Source organism: Mastigoproctus giganteus, chromosome 5, assembly GCF_048544385.1.
Source record: "Mastigoproctus giganteus isolate SK-2022 chromosome 5, ASM4854438v1, whole genome shotgun sequence".
In the NCBI taxonomy this organism is placed as follows: Eukaryota; Metazoa; Arthropoda; class Arachnida; order Uropygi; family Thelyphonidae; genus Mastigoproctus; species Mastigoproctus giganteus.
The window spans coordinates 235,796,404-235,819,796 of NC_143579.1; the positions used below are offsets into that span (position 1 = coordinate 235,796,404).

The window sequence follows — 23,393 nt, forward strand, 5'->3', positions numbered from 1 at the left end:
TGATTACAGCTGTATTCCAGTTATATTTTACTTGGGAAGGGAGATTCAATGAAAAATATTTGCACATGATTACATTCTAGGTTTCTAAACATAAGGGTAAAAAAAAAAAAAATAAATTGTGAAACTGCCTGTTTACAAAATTTAAAAATAAAAACTTTTTTTAAGAATATTCCTCATAACTATAAAATGATTTGAGATTGTGCTGGTGGCAAGGATTTATCAAAGAAAACAGGACAAACCAATTCAAGGAAACTGTCATGTTCTGGGTTGGTTTGCTTTTTTTTAAGTTAATTTAATCTATTTTATTTTATTATTACTTTGCCTTCAATTTTTATTTTATTACAGCTCTTATGTTACCATGTATCATACCGTTGGTGAGGTGTTACCTCTGCTGATTGTTAATCCCTGGCTTTTGTAAAGTCATGGTACTTGTGTGTACCTTTGCACCTTACAATAAAGATCATTTATTTATTTATACCTCACACAACCAAGGCTACTATAAATTTTTATTCCTTAGAAAATTAATCCTTGGTGAAATGTTATATAACCACAAAAAATAAAATTTTAATTTTATATACAAATTTTTAAAAAATCTTATTATACAGACAAATTATCTGTAATTATTAATAACCTGATGTTGAACAAAGAGTAAAATAACAACTACTTCAGAATTATCTACAAGATAAATGAAATTAAATACCTGTACTTACTTACTTACTTACCCAAACACAGGAGCAGTAGAAAGGTAGGTAACTGAGAACCATAACGTTCGTAGAAAACTAGGTTTAAATGCAAGGGTATAAAGCAGTCTAAAAACAGAACAATACTAAGTCAGGATAACAGGAAAATAAAATTTTCAACAATGCTAATTATATAATAGTAATAATGCTAATAATAAAATACAGGTGGCCCCGCTTAACGCTGATAATTCGTTCCGGAAAAACAGAGCGCTAAGTGAATCTGCTCTAAGCAAGCGCTGCATTCCCATAAGGTAACATATGTATTTGTGAGTTGCAGTCGGTGCCATAGGATATTTCCTAATCAATAATAAACGGTAGTGAAAAGGTGCACAAATGTCGGTCAAAATATTTAATATTCAAATATTTGTACATATATAATATTCTGAATTACATACGTATATAATTACGTGGTAACTATTTATGTATCAAAATTAAACTTAAAATTCCAATTGAAATCATGAATTTAATTGATCTAAATTGATTTAATTTAATTGATGAATTTAATCATGAAAAATGTGTCGATTTTGGGTTGAACATTGGCCCTCTTCCAAATAAACGAAAAGGGGTATTCATTTTAAATCCCCCACAGCGTTACCACCCAACAATAAAGTCAACCGATCCTTCGCCACTTTGAAACCTGGCATGTTTTTTTCTTCTTTCAATATGAAACTGCTTTTAGGCATTCGTTTCCACAAAAGTCCTGCTTCATCAGGCATTCGTTTCCACAAAAGTTCTGCTTCATCAGGCATTCGTTTCCACAAAAGTTCTGCTTCATCAGGCATTCGTTTCCACAAAAGTCCTGCTTCATCTATGTTAAAAACTTGTTGAGAAGTATAACATATAATACCCTTCTTCAATAATTTTAACAAGTTCTTTTTTGAAAGTTTCGGCTCCTTGATCTGCACTTGCGGCTTCTCCCTGGATTTTAAATCTATTCAACCAGCCCTTACTAGTTTTAAATGGTTCCACATTTTTTTTTTTTAGATGAGTTTTCTTCAGATATATTGGCTAATCTCTTTCTCTCTCTCTCTTTTTTAATAATATTTAACTTAACTGAATTCTGCATTGGATATTATCTTCAATAAAATTAGTTAAAGTCTTTCCATTTCAATCCTAATAGCCAGCCTAGCTCTAGTTGCTTGCAGTGGAACAGTTATCTTTCCCGCTGCTAAAATTAATTCTTTATTTTTTATAATTGTTCTTATAGTTAAACTTGCAAGTCCTAAATTATGGCACACATCTGCTTGTTGTTGACCGGAATCGATTCGCTTCAAAACGTCTAATTTAATTTTCAAATTCAATCTTTTTTTTTACATTTATAGTCTTCGTACTGCGCCCAGACGTTGTTGCTTTTTCATTCCTATCGGCCATTATTAACTCTTCAAAAATGTAACTGCGTTGGTTGCATTAATTACGATACAATGTTCAAGTAAACTGTCTGTTACGCACGATGTCTAATACTGTACCGAGTGATGACTACACTTCGGATAAATGCATATAACGCAAATATTAAAAGCAATATACTTGATAATTTTTAAACATGTTGATCTCGGAACTACGTAACAAGTCACTGTACTGCAATTAAATTAGCGTGCGAGAAAATTTCACTGAGCGTGGAAAATTTTTTCAAGTCGGTGTGGGAAACGTTTTAATGCTGTTTTGCTATTCATTTTCAAGCTATCAACTCCATCAAATAAAACGATTTCGTTAAATATGCCAAAAATGTAAAAAATGTAAAATCTGTAAAAGAGAGTTATAGCGATCGTTTGTTTTTGGAGTATTAGCAACTAAGGCCATATTGCTTCGGGGATATGTGGTGGTCATTCTGACCTTTCCGCATCCTCCATATTTGGTGGTCACGGGCTCGAACCCCGGTCTAATCAAGAAGCATGTGGTACACACTGCCGCTCCTGCCCACCTGGCTACGGAGGCGCCGTTATAGTGATCTGTGACAGCGTTATAGTCAGATACGGTTTATAATATAAGAACAGCATTATAGCGAATCAGCGTAAAGCAAACCGCGTTATAATGGGGGCCTGCTGTATATTAACAAACAGTGAATGCTATGTACAAAAGCAAGAAAGTCTAATGCATTACTGGTTGATACTTACATTATGCCTTTTCAGCATTATTAATAACATGCTGTTTAGCTAGCAAAGAAAATGCTTTCTAATCATTTTTTAGACTAGGCATAAATTTTTATAGTAATTCCAGATATGAAACCCTAATAGTTTTAAGAAAATAATATTATCTGGGTTATTTTCTCATATAACAATAACATGCTGTTATTGTTATTCTGCCTTTACTGCATAGGGGATAGATGCTGGTGTCATCCAGTGGCAGTGATAGAGGTTGAGCTTGCACTCACTTTGAAAATGGCTACATTTATCCAAAAGTCGACTTGAAGTTACTAACAATTCTTCATTAATAACATCACCACATAGGTGAATCCATTATTCATCAAAAAGTCGAAGAAACTGTTTTAACTAGTTTCGGTGCTATTTAACCCCATCATCAGACAACAGGTAGCCTTTATTAGCAAACTTTGTATCAAAGTTTGCTAATAGAGGCTATTCCAAACTCAGGCACAATATGGCCTTAGCAGCCCTTGTGCCATGAAACAATATTCTAAACTAGTAGGCAAGTTGCATGTTTTTGCCATTCAAAAATGTTAAAACAATATAATCTTTGGTTGGGATTTGAATCCCACAAAACCCCACAGATGAAGTTAAAAAAAAAAAAAAAAAAAAAGCAGTTAATGGAAAAATCTCTTGTATAAAACATGGTTCATATAGACAGTAATTACAGCAGTATGAAATAGTACTGGTATTGACACATTATGCAAGAAAGTAAGCTTATATAACATCAACCTAAAAAAAAAAAAAAAAACTTAATGCATCACTGGAATTCTTTTGAATATTTGTCTAATTCTTTCTAAATTTTATTCAACCTATTCACTTTCACAACATAAAATGAAAGCATGTCCCAATAATTAACCATCTGGCTGAAAGCAAGTTTCAACACATCTATCCTGCAACCAACAATTTAAATTCAATTTAACAATTTAAATTTAAATTTATACACCCTTATGTGTTGACTAATCAAAAGTGAGGATTCCATCAACATTTAGTGTACTTAATCCATTCAAAGTCTTAAACACCTCAATACGATCTCATCACAGGTGCCCAGTTTCCAGATGGTGCAATTTCCAGAACTAAGTCTTTCTTCATAAGAGTACCATCTTATTACTCTTCTCAAAAACCATTACAGCGGATCAACATCCTTCTTAAAATAAGGCTTCCAGACTTGCATGCAGTACAGAAGATGCAACCTAACCACTGCCTTATCAGTGGGATAATCACCTCCTTATAAATGCTGACAAAATTCCTGTTATGTCAGTTACAAAACTCCATGAGCTGTCTTAGTTGCCTATCTACACTGCTCAGAGAACTTCATGTATGACTGCACAATTATCCCCAGATCTTTTTCATTTACTACTGACTTGAGTGTAGTACCACAATTTTGGTATGTTATTCTAGGATTATGCTACCCATATGCAGCAACTTACGTTTGAAGTTGCTGTATATGGGTAGCAGCAACTTAGCCCATCCACCTAATTTTTCTAGATCTTGTTGCAGTAGTATACCTTGATTACTGTCATTAACCACCCAGCCAACCTTTGTATCATCATCTTCAAACTTTGACATTAAGTCTGATGTATATGGGTAGCAGCAACTTAGTTAAGTTGCTGTATATGGGTAGCTGCAACTTAGCTATTCCACCTAATTTTTCTAGATGTTGCAGCAGCATACCTTGTTACTGTCATTAATCACCCAAATCTCTTCTCTTCCTCTTTTCTCCCAGTTATTATGTATCATCTCCAAACTTTGACATTAGGCCTGATGCACCTTTATCAATATCATGAGCCCAGCACCAAACTCTGGAGAACTCCACTAATAACATTAGTTCATTAAAAGCAGTGTCCATTGATAACATTTCTCAGTCTTCTCCAACTCAACCATTCCTTTATCCACAGCACTAACTTTTTCTTAATGCCACACTGCTCCAATTTGTACAACAGTCTTATGTGCAGCAGTATCAAAAGTTTCCCTGAAATACAAGTATATGCAACCAAAATATTTTTTGCATCCAGTTCCTTTTTTTAATGCATCACAGTATTCAATCAAATTTGTCAGACAAGGTTGCCTGTTAACAAATCCATGCTATAACTGAAGTATAACTGCACTGCTCTCTAGATGGTCCTGCATTACTTCTTTAACCAGTGTCTCCATTATTTTCCCTAGAACAGAAGTTAAGCTACAGGTCTGTAATTACTTGTATCATCCTTTGATTACCCTTTGTGAATTGGGGATACATTTGCACATCTCCAGTCCACAGGGACCTCCCTTGAATCCAAGGATGCTCTCATAATTATGGCTAAGAGTTTTCTTTTCTCCTCTGCTACCTCCCTTAATATAACTGGATAGTCCCATCCACCCCAGCTGCCTTTTTTATGTTTAACTTCAACAATTTCCCTTCCACTTTCCTCTCAGTTATTACAAAATCATTTAGCACTCTATTAAGAGTTTGATAAACATCCACTTTCCTAAAGAATTCCTCATGTGTAAATGTAGGTGCAAAATACTTATTCAGTTTATCAGCAGCCTGGTAAACAGTTGAGCCATCGATATCAAGTGCACCAATGGAATTCATTCCCTTCCCTCCAGTGCTTACATAAGTAAAGAAGTCTTAGATGTTTTTCTTTGCATCCTTTGTCAAAGATTTCTCGCAATCTGCCTAATCTTGTCTAACCTCCTTTGTCACTTTATTGCAGACTAGTTTATATCTACCATAGTCTTCTGTGTTGCCTGATAATTTATATGCATCCAATACATTTTTCTTCTCTGCCACAAGTGTCATAAGTTCATCTGACATCTACTTAGGCCTATACCTTGAGAAGTATTTCTTAGTTGGTATGAAAAGCCTAGTAGCTTCTATGATTATTTCTCTGAATGATTCTCATTTAGAATTTACTGTTGATATCATCATCACTGTCTGAGACCACTGTAATCACCTTTACAAAAACAAAAGCCCTAATCTTTATCCTTGATGGTAGTTACATCTGTAAGTAAATCTCCAGTCAATACACCTAATGGTTCTTTTATCTGCAGATTCTTAATGCACGACAAATCACTGCTGATAATCAGATCAAGAGTACTGGTCTCTCTTTTTGTTTCCCTGAAGAAAATGGTCATCCAATAAATCCACAAGTCTTGCTAGTAGGTGAGTGACCAACCCATAATTTCCATAAATTATTTATGAATTTTCAAAATTATTTTGGAATGTTGTAGTTCCCCAATATTCTTGTTCCTCAGTTTTAGTTGCCTGACAACAGCAAAGGGTACTTTGCTGACCCAAATAATTCTGAGACCTTCTTGTTGTAGCCCATACAAGTCTTAATTGTTTTTTAAACACTACAGTGGTAAAGGTTTACCTACAATTTAACCAGTTTGGTCTACTTAGTCCTACATTATCAGCTAATCACCTGATAATGTAGAACTAAGTTACATTATCAGCTAATTATCACCTACATTATCAACAACAATATAGCTAGTTTCTACTAACAGATCACACCACTGGACATTGGGTTTAGATCCTAGTGAACTCCCCACAGGCCAAGTTTAAGACATGTGGAGGTCTGTTACTGGTTAGACAGCCTAAGACCCTTTAATAATAACCCTTTTGCCATTATTGCTATTATAATTGTTTTTATAATTTTCTATTAAAGTACCATATTTAGCCAATGTAACAACTATTCTGTTACATTGGCTAAATAAGCAACAGAACAGCTATTCTGTTCTTAGTTATATCTACTAATAAAGTTGTTTTTCTGCCTTGTTTCAAACTTAAGTGTTAGTAGTTGGGTGCCTTTCTAAATTATACTCAAAACAGTTAATGCTTATCCTTATGTAAATAAGTCTCCCCTCACTTCAGTTTAACAATTTGCAGACAATCTATTCAAAATTTCTGCACATATATTTGATTCAGTGATTTAAAATCATTGCTTTTATCTTTTCAGGTATTTGTGGCTCCTTCAATATCATATTTATGGCTTTTTCTTTTATCACCCAAAAATGACATTTTTTTTTTTTAAATGCTTTGATTTTTTTATGTATCATGTTCTTTTTGGATTGCTTTATTCTCATAATTTATTTAAACCTGATTTTGGCAACCTTCACACCCACTTATCAGAGTAACATCTCATTTAACCTGTTTTTAAACCCATTGCTATATTTTAACACACATGTAAAACTATTAATTGTATTGCATATAATTATTAATATATGATTATGGATTATATATTTCAGAAAAACTAGATCTACTGATTACTAGCCAAATTATATGTATAATTATGCCAGTGATCAGTACTGAAATTATATATAACTCACCTATATTGATTAACTGCTAATCTTTGGTGAATAAGAAGATTATGACAAATGCAGCAAAAGTAATAGAGGGTGTGACCAGATATATCTTTTTCAAGAATTGATAACAACATCCTCACATGCTGGGGTTCATTCAACATCTGCAATGATATATCGATTACATCACCTATGCTGGCTTCGTCATTATGCTATTAAAAAAAAAAAAATTCCTTCAATGATAACAAGAAAAACTTTCATCAACACTTTTTAATAAAATAACTCATTAAGTTCTGTATTCCACTTATAAGAAATAACACATGGTTACAATTACTATATTATTACATAAAAATACTTGGCTTATTCTGCAATTAATTTACAATGTTAAAAATTAATATTTTCAATACAATAACAATACGAAAACAAGTAAATTAATCATGTGAAGTGCCTGATTTCCTCAGGCCATGAAATTATATTTCTAAAATAGTCAAAATAATCAATACAGAATTGTCATGTCTGGCAAAAAAGTAAATGTCATTTGAAGAAAAACTTGAAAAAAAATTTTGAAGTGAGGAAAAATTTTAACTTTGTAACTAACAAAATTAATTTCGCATTTACTTTCCCAAGCCTGTTTGTAAATAATATAATTTAACCATAATAGTACTTATATCCATAATCTTTAAGATAGGTGGAAAAAGATGCAAAGTCTAGTGAAAAGGCACTGATCTCTCAAATTGTAAGATTACCACTTTAACTTGCTTTATTTTGCATTATAAATAAGCAACACTCCTATAAAGGGGGAAAAATAATGTTAATTATTTTTCCCTCTTTATAGGAGTGTTGCTTATTTATAGCTTGTTAGCAACTTCTCAATACAGCTTCTTACCATTCAGTGGTGATTTAACTCACAAGACAAAATTTCATAAATATTTCCTCAAGATTTCACAATACACAAGACAAGATTTTTTAAAAACAAAGTGAGCTTGTGAATAAAATGTCATACTGATCAGGAGGTGTTTAGCATGAGGCAACAACAATACCACATTACTAAGTAACATTATACTTCTATTTTTAAAAGGCATTGCTTATTAGTCATGCAGCATTAGGCATTTGATAGCAGTAGCCTTATAATTTAAGAGACCAATCCCTCTCACTAAACTCTGTATCCTTCTTCTGCCTGTACTATAAAATATACGTGTAAATCCTATTACACTAGCCAACACGATTTTTACCTCCGAACTTATATGCTGTTGTCAACCAATTTTTCTGTGTAGATTTTGAAAATCACCATAATAGTTTCACATCATATCACAGTTATTAAATATAGAGGGAGTTACGTTTTACCAAAATATGCCAATTTCTCATAATCTAGCCAGTAATGTATGACATATTGATTTATTTTAACAGATATAAGCTAATTCTCTTAATTTTAGCAATCGCTAACCACATTAATGATTGCTACTTCTGTATGACAAATATATCTGGCATGTCTTAAAAAAAGCAAATACGCTATAATATATTCAAATATATCTTCTGCAATTCGGCCCATTCCACACACTGACAATTTGCCAGTACCAGTGCTCCCCAAAACTTGGGATAACAATAGTGGGGAAGAATAATAGTGATCAAGTTCAAGTTGAGGATTCCCTGGAAGCCTCCACTTCACAAGACTTGTTGACTATCAGCCAGTAAGCTCAAGTAGTGAGGCATTTAATCAAACAAGATGAGTTGAATGATTTGGTTTGAGAATTAAATTTGCTGAAAGAACAAGCTGAACTGTTAGGTTCTAGGTTACAGCAATGGAATATACTCGCAGGCAAAGATTTCAGTGTTTCGAAAAAGACATGAAAAGTTTTTGATATATTTTGCTACAGAGGAAAGTGTGTTTTTGCAAAAACATTTTGCACTTCTAAAAGAACTAGATGTCATGCATAAGTCAAATGAATGGTGTTCACTGATGTGGCATTCAACCACCATTCCACATAGAGTCCGTAGGTTTCAATCCATGGCCCATACTGGATTCTAACATACACTGTGCTGCCACTTTATTAGGTACACCCCTGCTGTGCACACAAATGGTTTGTCCCACAACGTTGCAAGTCACAAGTTCTGCTGCATTTATATCCACAGTTGTGGATATAAATGCAGCAGAACAACCTTTCTAGTATAAGTTAAGTGTACAAACCGTAGCAATAACAACCTTTCTAGTATCAGTTAAGTGTACAAACCGTAGCAATAATGGGGAAAAGGAGTGATCTGACAGACTTCGAACATGGCATAGTAGTATGTGCAAGAAGTGCTGGACAAAGCAACTCTGAACTTTTCATGTACCACAGTTTCAAGGGTGTATCGAGCAGAAAACATCCCCTCAATGGCACTCCTGTGGAAGAAAATCGCTTGTTGATGAGAGGTCAGAGGAGGATGGCTAGAATTGTGCAAGCAAACAGATGGGCCACAATGTCGCACATCACTTCAGAATACAACCTTGGTGCGCAGAACAAAATATCACAACGGACCACTAGTTGCACTTTGTCGCGAATGGGCTACAACAGCTGACAGCCACATCACGTACCTTTGTTATCAATAAAGAACAAGAGAGCACGCCTCCTGTGGGCACAGCAACACCAGCACTGGACTATCGAGGATTGGAAAACAGTTGCTTGGACTGACGAGTCGAAGTTCCTGGTGCATCATGTTGATGGAAGGCTCAGAATTTGTCGAAAACAACACGAATCCATGGACCTATCATGTCTGACGACTACTATGCAAGGTGGTGGGGGGAGTGTTATGGTGTGGGAAATGTTTTCTTGGCACACATTGGGTCCATTGATACTCATAGATTCATGTCTGAATGCCACATCATACCTAAACATCATTGCTAACCAAGTGCATCCATTCGTGTTGACAGTTTATCCTCAGTCAGATGGTTACTTCCAGCAGGATAATGCGCCGGTGCACAAAGCCCAAATCACTATGGAATGGTTCCAGGAACATGACAATGACTTTTCTTTGCTGCAGTGGCCTTTTCAGTCCCAGATCTCAATCCTATTGAACATCTTTGGGATGAGCTGGAAAGGGCTGGTCGCTGCGGGCCTACATCTCTGTTGAATCTCAAGGAACTGCGTGACACACTCATGTCTGCATGGTACTCCATTCCTACACAATGTTTTCAGCATCTTGTTCAATCCATGCCTAGACAAATTCAGGCTGTTTTGAAGGCTAAAGGAGGCTCAACATGCTACTAGGTAGGTGTACCTAATAAAGTGGCAGCACAGTGTATAGGCTACACAAGCAGATCAATGGAATTATATTGGTATGCCTGAGCTGATACACATGCATACACATGGGACTTCTGGCACAGTATGCAACCACATTTGGACACCCTTCTGTGATGGGCTGTCCAAATGCTTTTGGTCATATAGTGTACAGGCGACCCCACCAAGCACAGGGGTTACGTTCAGACCAACATCTGCACACGGTGATTCCGTGTTCAGCGAGGTACTGTTGTTATGGGAAAACAGGGGTTAGAACTTCATAAAAAGTCCTGAAACTTTTTATATAGGAAATTAAAACCATAATCTGTGTTACAAATGGTACAATTTATTTTTAAAAGAAATTACCAATTTCACTTTATAATTTAAAATGTATTCCAACTAAAAATATCATAAAATATATGGAAGTAATATTTTTCTATGCTAATTTTTGCTGGAAAGGGTGTTTTAAAAATGAATGGCAAGACTGACTTTCTCCATAATTTCTCACATCTTGTTCCATTGATCCAATTAAGTGACAGCAAGGTTGTGCCCTCTAATGTAAATGGCTCCTATGTTAAAATAAAACACGATGAAAGAAAACTAAACCCCAAAAAAAATTAAAACTAAATTATGGAAAAAACAGAAACTTAATCGGGTATACGCTTCCATTATGGAATCAAAATGAATTCCTACCTAAATTTAAAATAAAACTGCATGCTGAAAAAAGTAAAACAGTGAAATTAAAATTTTAATTGACCATGACTTATCATCACATATGAAGAAACGTTCAATTGATGAAACTTAGTAGAAGGTGAACATGCTTTTGAAGTTGAAGTTGACTTACAAAACCTGTAATTTTTTCTGTAGCTATTTTGTCACGATCTTTCTTATGTCAACATAAGGAACCATAATATCGTCAATGCCTCTTAATTTTCATACTCCTATGAAAGTCGGGATCTTCCTGCATAATCTTCTCCTTCAGGAACTCGGCTGCTTTTAGAATCTCTGATATACCCTTGTTTGTTAGTTCAGGTTTCTTCTGCTCTTCATTTTCTTCTTCACAACCATCTTTATTGGAGTCCAATAGTTCTTCTAACTCCTCATTTGTTAATTCCTCCTGATGGGAATGAATATGTTCTAAAATTTCTTCGTGCCCTATATCACTAAATCCCTCACCTCCAATAATGTTTTAAAGTTTAATAATTTTCTCAACTTCTGTCTGAACAATATTGAGGTCTTGTGAGTCATTCCTTGTTTCAGGGAGTAGCTTCTTCCAACAGTTCTTCAAAATTGATTTCTTCATCTCAGTCCTTGACTGTTCAATTATTTCAATACCTGTTAGTATTGTGAATTCAGCCAAACATTGGTGCATGTTATTTGGAAATTTTTCAATTTTATCAACAAGATTTGCCAAGCTTCTCCTTAGATAATAGATTTAAAATTCAAAAGGATCCCTTGGTCCAGGTGCTGCAAAATTGATATTGTGTTAGGAGGAAGAAACAAGTTTTACATTTGGATTGCAATCAAGAAGTGACACTGGGCGACTTGGAGCACTGTAAGATAAGGAGCACCTTGAATGATAAATTCTTATTTTTCAGATATCCTTCAATTTCAGGTGCGAAACAATGATCTGACCAATTACTAAGAAGTGAGCCAGTCACCCATGCTTTTCCATTTGATCACCAGTAAATGGGAAGAAAGGACTTATTTTTGACTTTCAAAGCCCTTGGATCTTCTGAATGATACACTAATAAAGGCTTGCATTTATAATCACAAGAAGCGTTACTATAAAAAAAAAAAAAAAAAAAAAAAAAGGAGACTGATTCTGTCCTTTGACACTTTCAATCCAGGTGCAACTTGTTCTTCTTTGGATAAATGTCCTGTCAGGCATTTTTTTTCAAGAGTCCAGTTTCATCACAGTTAAAAATCTGATCTGCCACATATCCTCTCTCTTCTATTACATTTTTCAATTCCAGTAAAAAATTTTCCACTGCCTCCACATCAGCAGAAGCAATCACACCAGCAACTTTAATATTGTGCAGATTTGCTCTTTTTTTTAAATCTATTGAACCATCCCCTTGGATGCACTGAAACTTGATTCAGCACTTGCACTAGCAGCATGAGACTTTATGCTATAATAAATATGTTGGGCCTTGCACCTGATCATATTAGAACTGGGTGGCACATTTCTATTCCTTTGGTCTTTGATCCAAACATTCAGTAACTGTTCCATTTTTTTCAATTAGTGTATCACGTCAACTAACAAAAGTGGATTTTGCACTTGCAGAGTTTATTGCCAACCTAAAGCTTTAATTTTGTCCTCACACTTTTTAATTGTTCGTATCAATGATTCATTGCACTCATATTCTTTAGCTAAATATGCATACGTTCCTCCATGCTCTATTTCCCCTAAAATAATCATTTTCTCATGCAATGACAGAATTTTTCTGGATTTTTTCTTCCTGGAATCACTTTTGGATGTAGAGGCATGCTTTGAAGCCATTATGTTAGGGTTACTATTTAAACAAAATATAAATTCACTCAATGACAAAACACACACAACGAAATAAATTTTCACTCAACTCAGAAACTCACACTGACATTGTCACTAGCAAAGACTCAAACCGACTAAGGGGTCGTTCAAGTATTATGTCATGCTGTTTCTGAGAACTGCTGAGTTGAAAGAAACATAACGAAAAATATATTGTATTAAAAAAGTACGTACAATGTAGAGAGGCTAAATTTTGACTGATCGCAAAACTGCAAAGTGCTAAACAGCTGTCTCTGATACAAAGTTACTTAGAATGAAATCAGTGACACTATAAATTCAATTGTGCTAAAGCAACTACATACAGTAAGCACCGGTTATAATGATCACTAGTTATTAGAATCAGACACTTTATTGAATCAAAATTTAAAGAACCAATTCAAATCAATAAAATGCACTACACTTTCATCATTTATTAGAATCACATCTTCGGTTATAAGAACCGGTTATAATGATCACTGGTTACAATGATCAATGATCACAGTAAGCACCGGTTATAATGATCAATGATCACAGTAAGCACCGGTTATAATGATCACTGGTTATTAGAATCAGCCACTTTAAAGAATCAAATTTTAAAGAACCGATTCAAATCAATAAAATGCACTACACTTTCATCTTTTATTAGAATCTCATCTTCAGTTATAAGAATCAATTTTGAATACCTCTGTAATATTTTTCTAAAGCACATTTCTGGCGGTCACAACCATTAAACAATTAAAACAATTTGCAGTTTCAGTTAATTGGGCTTTTTTTTTTTTTTTTTTTTTTTTTTTTTGTACAATCTGTCATAAAGGGGTAGTAAACTCGATCTTATTCATTTGCAACAATACAGATAGCAGGAATTCTGTGTGTTTTTATGTTATTTCACTGAAATCTTCAATCATATAAGAAACATAAATACGTAATAGGGTAGCACAGTTAAGTCAGATACACTGTGCTACTGCAAACCTTGGGCCATGTATGGCACAATCCAGGTCGCACAGACTTCTACCATGTAAGTGCAAATCCATGCATGGTGAAGCAGCACTTGGCAGGGGTCACCTATATATATCTTACATTTAAAAAAAAAAAAAAAAACAATTACTAATTTAGTTTATTCTTTCTGATATTTATTTAATTATTATTTCAGATATTTATTAATTATTCTTTCTTCATATTTTTAATTTTTATTTTTCCATTAAACATACATGTTATGTTTAAGAGAGATCATATTTCCATATTTCTTATATATTTCATATCATATGCACATAAAAGTATTCATTCAAACAAATATATTCCCGTGAAAAATGACTGTGCATCATCCCTAGAATTAAAATATTAGTTAAAAACATTACATTTGCACTCAAAAGATTATAAAAGCCAGATAAAAAAAAAGTGCAACTAAGACTGTTAAAATAGTGGTTTTCTTAGAATGAATGCTAGCAACCTAGTATAAGTTAACTTACTTGTAACTGACTAGATAATAAGTTGTCTTTACTCTGTATATCTTCATCTTCATCAGAATCATCGCTAGTGATGATTTTATCTCTTCTGTTACTTTGAGAAATAGATGGAACCAAGTGATACAAAAGGCAAACATACTGAAATGATGCTCCCGGTGACAATGTTCCTATAAATAGTTACATTTAAGACATCATAATATGTTTATTGGCAGGAAAGGTGTGTAGTCTACACTTCATGCACCTTATAAATTAAACTTTTTAAATCTTTGCATACAAATCATAATCAATATATTAATAACTTACAATGAAGAATTCACACCAGCAAATTTTGCTTCCTGCAAGCATATATTTCAAAGCAACTGAACATCTGCAACCAAAAATATCCAATTATTCAATCACTAGGTCATAGATAATGCTCATCATCTGATGCAATACCACCACTTTGCTTATTGGAGGGAGGCAGAGGTGTAACCCATGTTTGATCTAAGAGAAAAGCTCTGGAAACCCCAGCCATCTGATCTCTTCCATCATAGAATATGAGTGATGTCATTCGAGGTTATTATGGACATCATGGTGAGATCCAAATTCCTTATGTTCCTTAATAGGCCCAGTCTAGTAGACTATCCATTGGGACATAAGATAGTCGACCAGAATGAACCTGATGGTAACTGTCTAAGAGGCATCTGGATCAACTAGTGTATAATCTTACTGCCTTTACTTTTTTATTTTTTTTTATTTTATTTTATTTTATTAATAAAAAGATACACAACAGGTAACCATTAACAGTGTATCTGAGATCAGATCAATAAACATAATAACAATAATGTGAAATCCTACAGGACGATAAACATTGATACAAATTCAAACAATAAAGCATATGTACAAAAGAGGATTGTATTAAGTTAAGTTACCGGTAAAACAAGTAATAATTAATCCGTTAGAGAATAGAAAAATAATATAACAAATAATAAGCTACAATAATTAGATGTGAGCTAGTCACTTTGCAGTTTAAGTGAAGAGGCAAACTTGTGGATGGAGTTCATCAGTGATTGGGAGTTGTCAAAGAAGTCAATGCGAGAGTCATTTGCTGATTTGCTGATTCTGTTCAGTGGACTGAACTTCATTAAGTCCGTGTTGGCAGAGTCAAGGCGAAACGGTGTAAGGTTCCTGACTTGTCTACAGGGAGCATTGAAGTTTATTTTACTCAGGATATCAGATGCTTCATAAATTCCAGTGATTACTTTGGCTAGGAGGGCGATGTCAGCAGTAACTCTTCTAGCGCACAGAGGCCTTAGATGAAAGTAATCACACAGCGATTCATAATACACTGAGTGATAGAATAGAGGATTGCGGTACGTAAGGTAACGGATAAAGTTTTTTTGGACTGCTTCAATTTTGTTAGTTAAAGTCTTTGTGTGAGGATTCCAGATGGGTGAACTGAATTCAAGGATTGGCAGTACAATAGTTTTATAAAGGATAACCGCATATCTGTAGTTTTTGAACTTGTATGTGTTCCGTTTGATGAATCCCAGTGTTTTGAATGCTTTGCTGGTGATTTTAAGGACATGGGCATCGAATTTAGCACTGCTGGAAAAGAGAATCCCTAAGTCGTTAACTTGGTCACACCTTTCGATGATCACAGAGTTAATACTATACTCCGTATTCATTAGTTGTGGAGATCTGCAAGATGAGAAAGAGATAACTTTGCACTTCGAGGGGTTAGCAGACAAGCCATTCAGAGATAGCCACAGAGAGAATTTATTGAGAGCACATTGAAGTTGTTGAGAATCGGTAGTCTCCTTCACTGCTGAGTAGATCTTAAGATCATCTGCATAGAGAGCAACTTGAACATTGGAGGTGTAGATGAAAGAAGGAAGATCATTTACGAAAACAATGAAGAGAAGAGGACCTAAGGGAGAGCCTTGTGGTACTCCACTTAGTGGTATAAAACAGTCTGAGTTCACTTGATCGATGATAACGCTCAAGGAACGATGCGTAATATAGCTGCGTAGCCATGAGAGCAAAGGGTCACGGATGCCATACAGCTTAAGTTTTTCCAGAAGTTGTTCGTGCGGGACTTTATCAAATGCCTTAGATATGTCTGTGTAGACTGCATCAACTTGTAGGTGGTTATCAAGAGCTTCAGAGGTGTATTGCCAGAAAGGAAGTAAATTTGTGACTACTGACTTGCCACTGCAGAAACCATGTTGATTCTGATCGATAAAAGGCTTGAAGAATTCGAAGAGATGTTTGTGCACTGCTGTGTCGAAGAGTTTAGCCAGGCTGTTTTGCAAGGTTATGGGTCTGTAATCGCATACGTCATTTTTATCACCTTTTTTGAAAATAGGAACTATATTGACCTGCTTAAAGTGATTAGGATACTTCCCCAGCCTGAGAGACAGGTTGAAGATCCGCAGTATGAGGGGTTTCAATGTAGTGACAGTCCTTTTCCAAAATAGGCCTGGAATGTCATCTGGGCCTCTAGTATAGTCATTTTTCATGCTTTTTAATGCCGAGTTTAAATCTTCATCAGTGATAAAGAGATTAATGAGGATATCATCTTTAACAGGTGTGAAGTCAGGAAATGAGGCAGGTCTCAATGTATCATTTGTTTGAATTCTAGAAAAGTGTTTGGCAAACTCTTGAGCAATACTGAATTCGTCAGATAAGAGAATTCCATCTGCGTTTCGGAGTTGTAACTTTCTACTGGTTATGTTCTTATGCTTCATGAAATTCCAGAATGGTTTGATATCTCTGTGAGTAAGCAGACTATCCTGAACTGACTCTGTATACATGTTGTAGGAGTTTAATATGAGAGTTTTCACTTCTTTGCGGAGTTGGCTGAATATTTCATAGTATTGACTGTCACCTGTTTGCTTATATTTGTTTCTGTAGAATTGTTTGGATTTAATTTTACGTATTAGTTCACTATTATACCAGTGCGGGTAGGTAGAGCGTGCGGTAAGATGGGATTGAGGAACAATGTCAGATATAACTGAATGGACACAGTTAATCAGGTTGTTGGTGAGCACATCGATGTCATCCATAGCGTCAGCGAGCTGCTTGTCTACGTTTCTTAGAGCTAGGTTGAGCAGAGGCCAGTCAGCCTTTCTGAAATTGAATCGAGGAGTACGGGAGCTGCATTTGAAGTTATGAGAAGTCACTGTGATGTCAAAAGTAATTGGTGAATGATCCGAGTGAAATATGGGGTTGTCGGTGTGAACATCTATATGAGTAGAGGAAAATATTAGGTCGAGGTAGGCATTTTCTCTGGTTGGAAAGTTGCAAATTTGTTCCAGACCATAGCTGTGAAGCATATTAAAGAGAGCCCTAGTCTGCAGTGATGGAGAAGAAGATTCTAAATTGGCCATTTGACAGTTAAAGTCACCCAAAACCATTGCTATGTCGGCAGATTGAATTAGTGGGAAGATTGATTCCAGCGAGCTTTCTAAGTACTGGAGGTCTATATTAGTTAAGGGAGGTGGAAAATAAAGCAATACTATTAAAACCTTTAACTTGCCAAGATGAAGAAGGCAGTATACTGATTCAATATTTGTGAAATTTGATGCAGTTTCACAGAGTATATGGTTAGAATGTCCAATAGTGTGTATGCAAGAAGCATTATTGAAGCCATGCTACGTATTCCATATCCAAAGTTGCTATGTGTATGCTATAACCAAATATTTCATCAATTTGTATATCCCCCCTCTACTTTTTTTTTTTTTTTTTTAATGAAAACCCCAAACACGAGAGTTATTAGAACCTATAGTACTTAGTACCATGTATGGGTTGAAGATTGAGAAGATGAAAGAAGATACTCACTGCCATTAGACAAACTTCTGAAGATTGCAATTTTCAGGAAATACGCATGAAGGAAGGTTGTTCAGAAAACAGAAATTGAATGAATAAATGAGGAAGAAAAAAAGTTGATTCTGTGAGTACAAAGTTGAGCAGTAAAAGGATGTTGACTGGTTGTGGCACATGTTCGGAAGAGAGAGCGGCAATTATAGAACCCAATTCAGAAGAACAGTGCTTGTGGAAGTATCTATAGAAAAGGCATGCAGCAGAAACAAAACGTCTATAAGACAAAGAGTGGAACAACTCTTTTAGAGATGAGTCGTTAATTAACCTAACTGCCCGCTTTTGAATGGATTCTAGAAGCATGAGAGAGGTTTTGGGGGCACCGCACCAGATGTGGGAACAATATTCCATGGCAGAGCGGATTTGCGATGTGTACAGGGTGAACAGCTATTTGGAAGAAAAGTAACACTGAGAATGAAAGAGAAAACCCAGTTTTTCATATGCAGAGGAAGCAATATTTGTAAAGTGTTTATGCCAAGAGGGACTAGAAGTCAGGGTTATCCCAATAAAGACATATGATCTTGCCTAGAAATCGAAGTGTCATCAAAGATAAACACAGGAGCAGAAGAATCTTTTTTGCGAGATATAAGACAAGACTGAGTTTTAGAAGGATTGAAATCAACTATGTTGTCTTTGCCCCACTGGAGAATTACCTGGAGATCAGCATTTAAGGAATTGGTAGTGAATATTCAAGAAGCAAATTGAAGCTGTTTGCAGGGCAAGGTTTCTCAAACTGGAAGGTGGAATGCAATGTGCTATCATCAGCAAAACTATGGATAGGATTTCCGGTCAATGAAAGAAGGTCATTTATATACAAGAGAAAAAGAATGGGAGAAAGAACTGAACCTTGGAAAACACCAGCATTAGTGGAGAAGTTAGAAGACAGAGAGCCATCTGCCATCACCCACTGTGAGCAGTCAGAGAGAAAACTGGATACCCAATTACAAAACACAGCTGGCAAAATATAAGATGGAAGCTTATTTAGAAGATCTTGATGCCAAACTAGATTTTTGGAAGCTTATTTAGAAGATCTTGATGCCAAACGAGATCAAAAGCCTTTGAAATGCCAAGAGCAACTGCTTGAGTTTCACCAAACTTTTCTATTTAATTACTTTATCTACTAAATGTATTATGCAAAGTCAAAACTAATAAAACAAAATTAACTGCAAAAAGATCAAACCCCTCAAAATATTCCTCATTCATTTCACAAATATATGCAGTCTCAGTTCTAATCTCAATGACGATCATTTCCAACTAGTCTTTATTGATATAGGGATACATTTTGCTGCAATTTAGCCAGTTTGCTGCTAAATTTTAATATTTGGATAATTTTAGATCATTCAGACCTAGCTAACCTAGCAGATAACAAACAGAAACAGCCTTCCCAATTATTGATTGGATGTATTGAATGGTGCTAACCCTCATAAACATACCATTCAATGTATCCCTATATCAATAATTTGCCTCATTATCATAATTTTATTTTACTTTACTTGTATTTTATTCATTTAGTTTATTTTATTAATTTATTTTATTCAAAAGTAAATTTGTAAATTTATTTTATTTTATATTATTTATTTTATTCAAAAGTAAATTTGTAATTTTATTTTATTTTATTTTATTATTAATTATTTGTTTATTTATAGGGCAAACTAAATAAACTAGCACAGGGTATCTAAGTATTTTGGTCTCGTGGCTCACTGGGTATACTTTTATATTGAATATTCGAAAACCTCATCTTCCTAAAGTCTAACTCCGTATACATAATACACACTTATTCTATTAAGTTGGCCTTAGGGCTCTATGGTACAGCTTTTATTGTACATCACTGTACATTGTATGTTACACACTGTTCAAATGCTTTATCTTACATCATTGATATATCATTGATTCCTGTATATCATTGATAAGACACCATGAGCTACTCTTGCAGCCGATCAGCACTGCTCAGAGAACTTCATATCTGCCTGCACAATTACCCCCAGGTCCATTTCATTCTCTACTACTGTCAGTGTAGTACCACAGAGTTGATATGTTGCGCTGGGGTTGCTGTTTCCCATAGTACTTTACATTTGTCAATGTTAAACTTCATTTTCCACCTCTCAGCCCATCTGCTCAACCTTTCCAGATCCTGTTGCAGCAGCATAGCATCAGCAGCATCCTTAACAACCCTGCCAACCTTTGTATTGTCTGCAAACTTGGACAATAAGCTTGATATACCATCATCAATATTATTTATAAATACAGAAAACAACAATGGACCCAACACTGAACCCTGAGGGACTCCACTAATAACATTAGTCCACGATGAGCAGTGTCCATTAATTACCACTCTGTCTTCTGCCACTCAACCATCCATTTATCCATAGCAACAATTTGCCACCAATGCCACACTGCTCCAGTCTGTGCAGCAGTCTTCGGTGTGCAACAGTATCAAAAGCCTTTCTAAGATCCAAATATATAATATCAAAGTTATTCCCTGCATCCAATTCTTTTGTAACTACATCATAGTATCCAATCAAATTGGTCGGGCAAGACCTTCCCTTAATAAAACCATGCTGTGTCTGAGCTACAACTGAATTCTTGTCAAGTTGATGCAGTGCTTCTTTAACCAGTGCTTCCATTAATTTTCCTGGAACAGAAGTTAAACTCACAGGTCTATAATTACTTGTGTCAGCCTTTGATCCTCCTTTGTGAATTGGGGTTACATTTGCATATCTGCAGTCTGCGGGTACCTCCCCTGAGTCCAAGGAAGCTCTCGTAATTATGGCTAACAGATTGCTTACTTCCTTTGCTGCCTCCTTTAATATTATTGGATAGATCCCATCCACCCCAGGTGCCTTTCTTGTATTTATCTTCGACAATTTCTCCTCCACTTTACTCTCAATTATTACAATATCATCTAGCTCACTGCCAGTGTTTACTTCATCTATGGCATTCCCCTTCCTGAATAACTCCTCATGTGTGAATGTAGATGCAAAATATTGATTTAGTTTGTTAGCTACCTGAGCAGGATCATTAACAGTTGAACCATCGATATAAAGTGGACCAATCTGATTCATCCCCTTCCTTCTAGAGTTTACATAAGTAAAGAACTCCTTGCTGTTTTTCTTTGCATCCCTTGCCAAAGATTTCTCATAATCTGCCTTCGCCTGCCTAACTTCCTTTGTAACTTGGTTACAGATCAACTTAATACTATCATAGGCTTCTGTGTCACATGTTAATTTATAGGTATCCCATGCATTTTTCTTCTCTGCCATGTGTCTCATTAGTTCATCTGACATCCATTTAGGCCTGAACCTTGAACAATATTTCTTAGTTGGTATGTAAAACCTAGTAGCTTCCAAGATAAGTTCTTTGAATGCTTCCCATTTTGAATTTGCTGTTGGTAACATTATCAGTTGGTACCACTGTATAGAATTTAAATACCGTCTCAGACCATCGTAGTCGCCTTTACGAAAGCAATAACCCTTCCCTTTCCCACTAATGGTAGTTACCTCTTTGAGTAAATCCCACATCGGTCCACTGTGATCACTGGCTCCTAGTGGTTCCTGTATCTGCAGATTCTTAATGCATGAAGAATCACTACTGATAATCAAATCAAGAGTATTACTCCCTCTAGTTGCCTCCCGAACATGCTGATTTAGAAAACAATCATTCAATAAATCCACAAAAGCCTTGCTACTGTGTGAGTGACCAACCCAAAAATTCCAGTCAATATCTGGGAAATTAAAATCCCCCATTATAAGACTCTCTGATTTACTGGCCCACTCTATTTCCCTGTACAGTTTCTTATTATATTCATCAGAGTCATCAGGCCTATAGCACACTCCTACTCTCAATTTTGATCTTCCAATGCTTATGTCACACCAAACTGACTCAACACCACACTGTCCAGTGATGTCGACTGGCTTCACTTCCTTGGATTTTATGTGTTTCTTAACTAATAGCATAACCCCTCCTCCCTTCCTATCCTGTCTATCGTTTCTATAGACGTTGTACTCCCCAAATTCCAGTTCTGCATTACTTATATCTGTGTAACACCACGTCTCTGATATCCCAACAATATCCGCCTTTGATGTTTTGAGCAATACCTCTAATTCATCAAATTTATTTACCAAACTCCTAGCATTGGTGTACACGCAAGTATACATGCACCTGTTCTTTTTCTTAGCTACCCTAACACAACCCATGTGTTTACTTGTACCCCAATGACTTCCAGCAGACTGAAATATCCTGCATCTTATTTTCCAAGTTGCTGCTCATTCCAATAGAAGCAGTACAAGAATCACTTTCACCTCTGCCAGTGGCTACTGTTAATCTATTAGTCCTTGTATCCCCCCAATCTAGTAGTTTTCCGACCCACCTAACACTGCCTCGATAGCATCAACAAACATTCTTGCACCCTTTCTATTTAAGTGTATCCCATTCCTGTAGAAGCAGTCTCTCCTGTTAACAAGTACAGACCAGGCTGAAAAAAATTCTACCCCTTGAGCCTTGCACAATCTTTCCAAAGCCGAATTGATTGACAGGGCTCTCATCATATATTCCCTCCTATCGTGTCTGGGCAGATTTGCAGACACTTTCAAATTCAACCCTAATTCACGGCTTTTTTTTCAACAGAGACCTGTACTTGTTAAGTAATTCCACCCATCTTAATTCCATAGATCTTACAGGCATACATTAAGCAAAGTATGCCTGTATTAGTTGCTTCCAATTTCTAGTTTATTAAATTGTGCATAAAATTGAAAAATTACACATATGCACAAATTTCTGCTCATAGATATATTAAAATAAAAATACACACACACATACATACATACACACATGGTGAACATTATGTCAGTTTACTGAAAAATAATTTGTATATTTAAATCTTGATGTCAATTTAATCCCTGTATTACTTTATTAATATCAATATATCTACATGATGTTATTTATGATATTTATATGAATTGTTCAGTAATTTATTTCTTGGCAACTTGCATCTCTTCTTGGTAAACTGACATATAACCTATATATAACCCATCCTATATATTAAACACTATTAGTCACTTTCATTTTCAACTTTAAAGAACCATTAAGATGTGAAATTTCGAAAGTACGCATCTTCACATATTGTG

At 35.3% G+C, this 23,393-nt stretch overlaps 1 protein-coding gene across 2 annotated transcripts in view; it reads right to left on the reverse strand.

The window, feature by feature from the left end:
* The window catches only part of LOC150086301 (ubiquitin-protein ligase E3C), a 298,426-nt gene that overhangs the window by 135,872 nt on the left and 139,161 nt on the right, over nt 1–23,393 (reverse strand). For both annotated transcript variants that reach the window (XM_090374458.1, XM_090374459.1), the window contains exons 10-12: nt 14,413–14,576; nt 7,190–7,374; nt 723–809 (exon numbers count right to left, since the gene is read on the reverse strand). In XM_090374458.1, the coding sequence (XP_090230584.1) occupies nt 723–809; nt 7,190–7,374; nt 14,413–14,576 (436 nt within the window). The remainder of the gene's footprint in view (nt 1–722; nt 810–7,189; nt 7,375–14,412; nt 14,577–23,393) is intronic.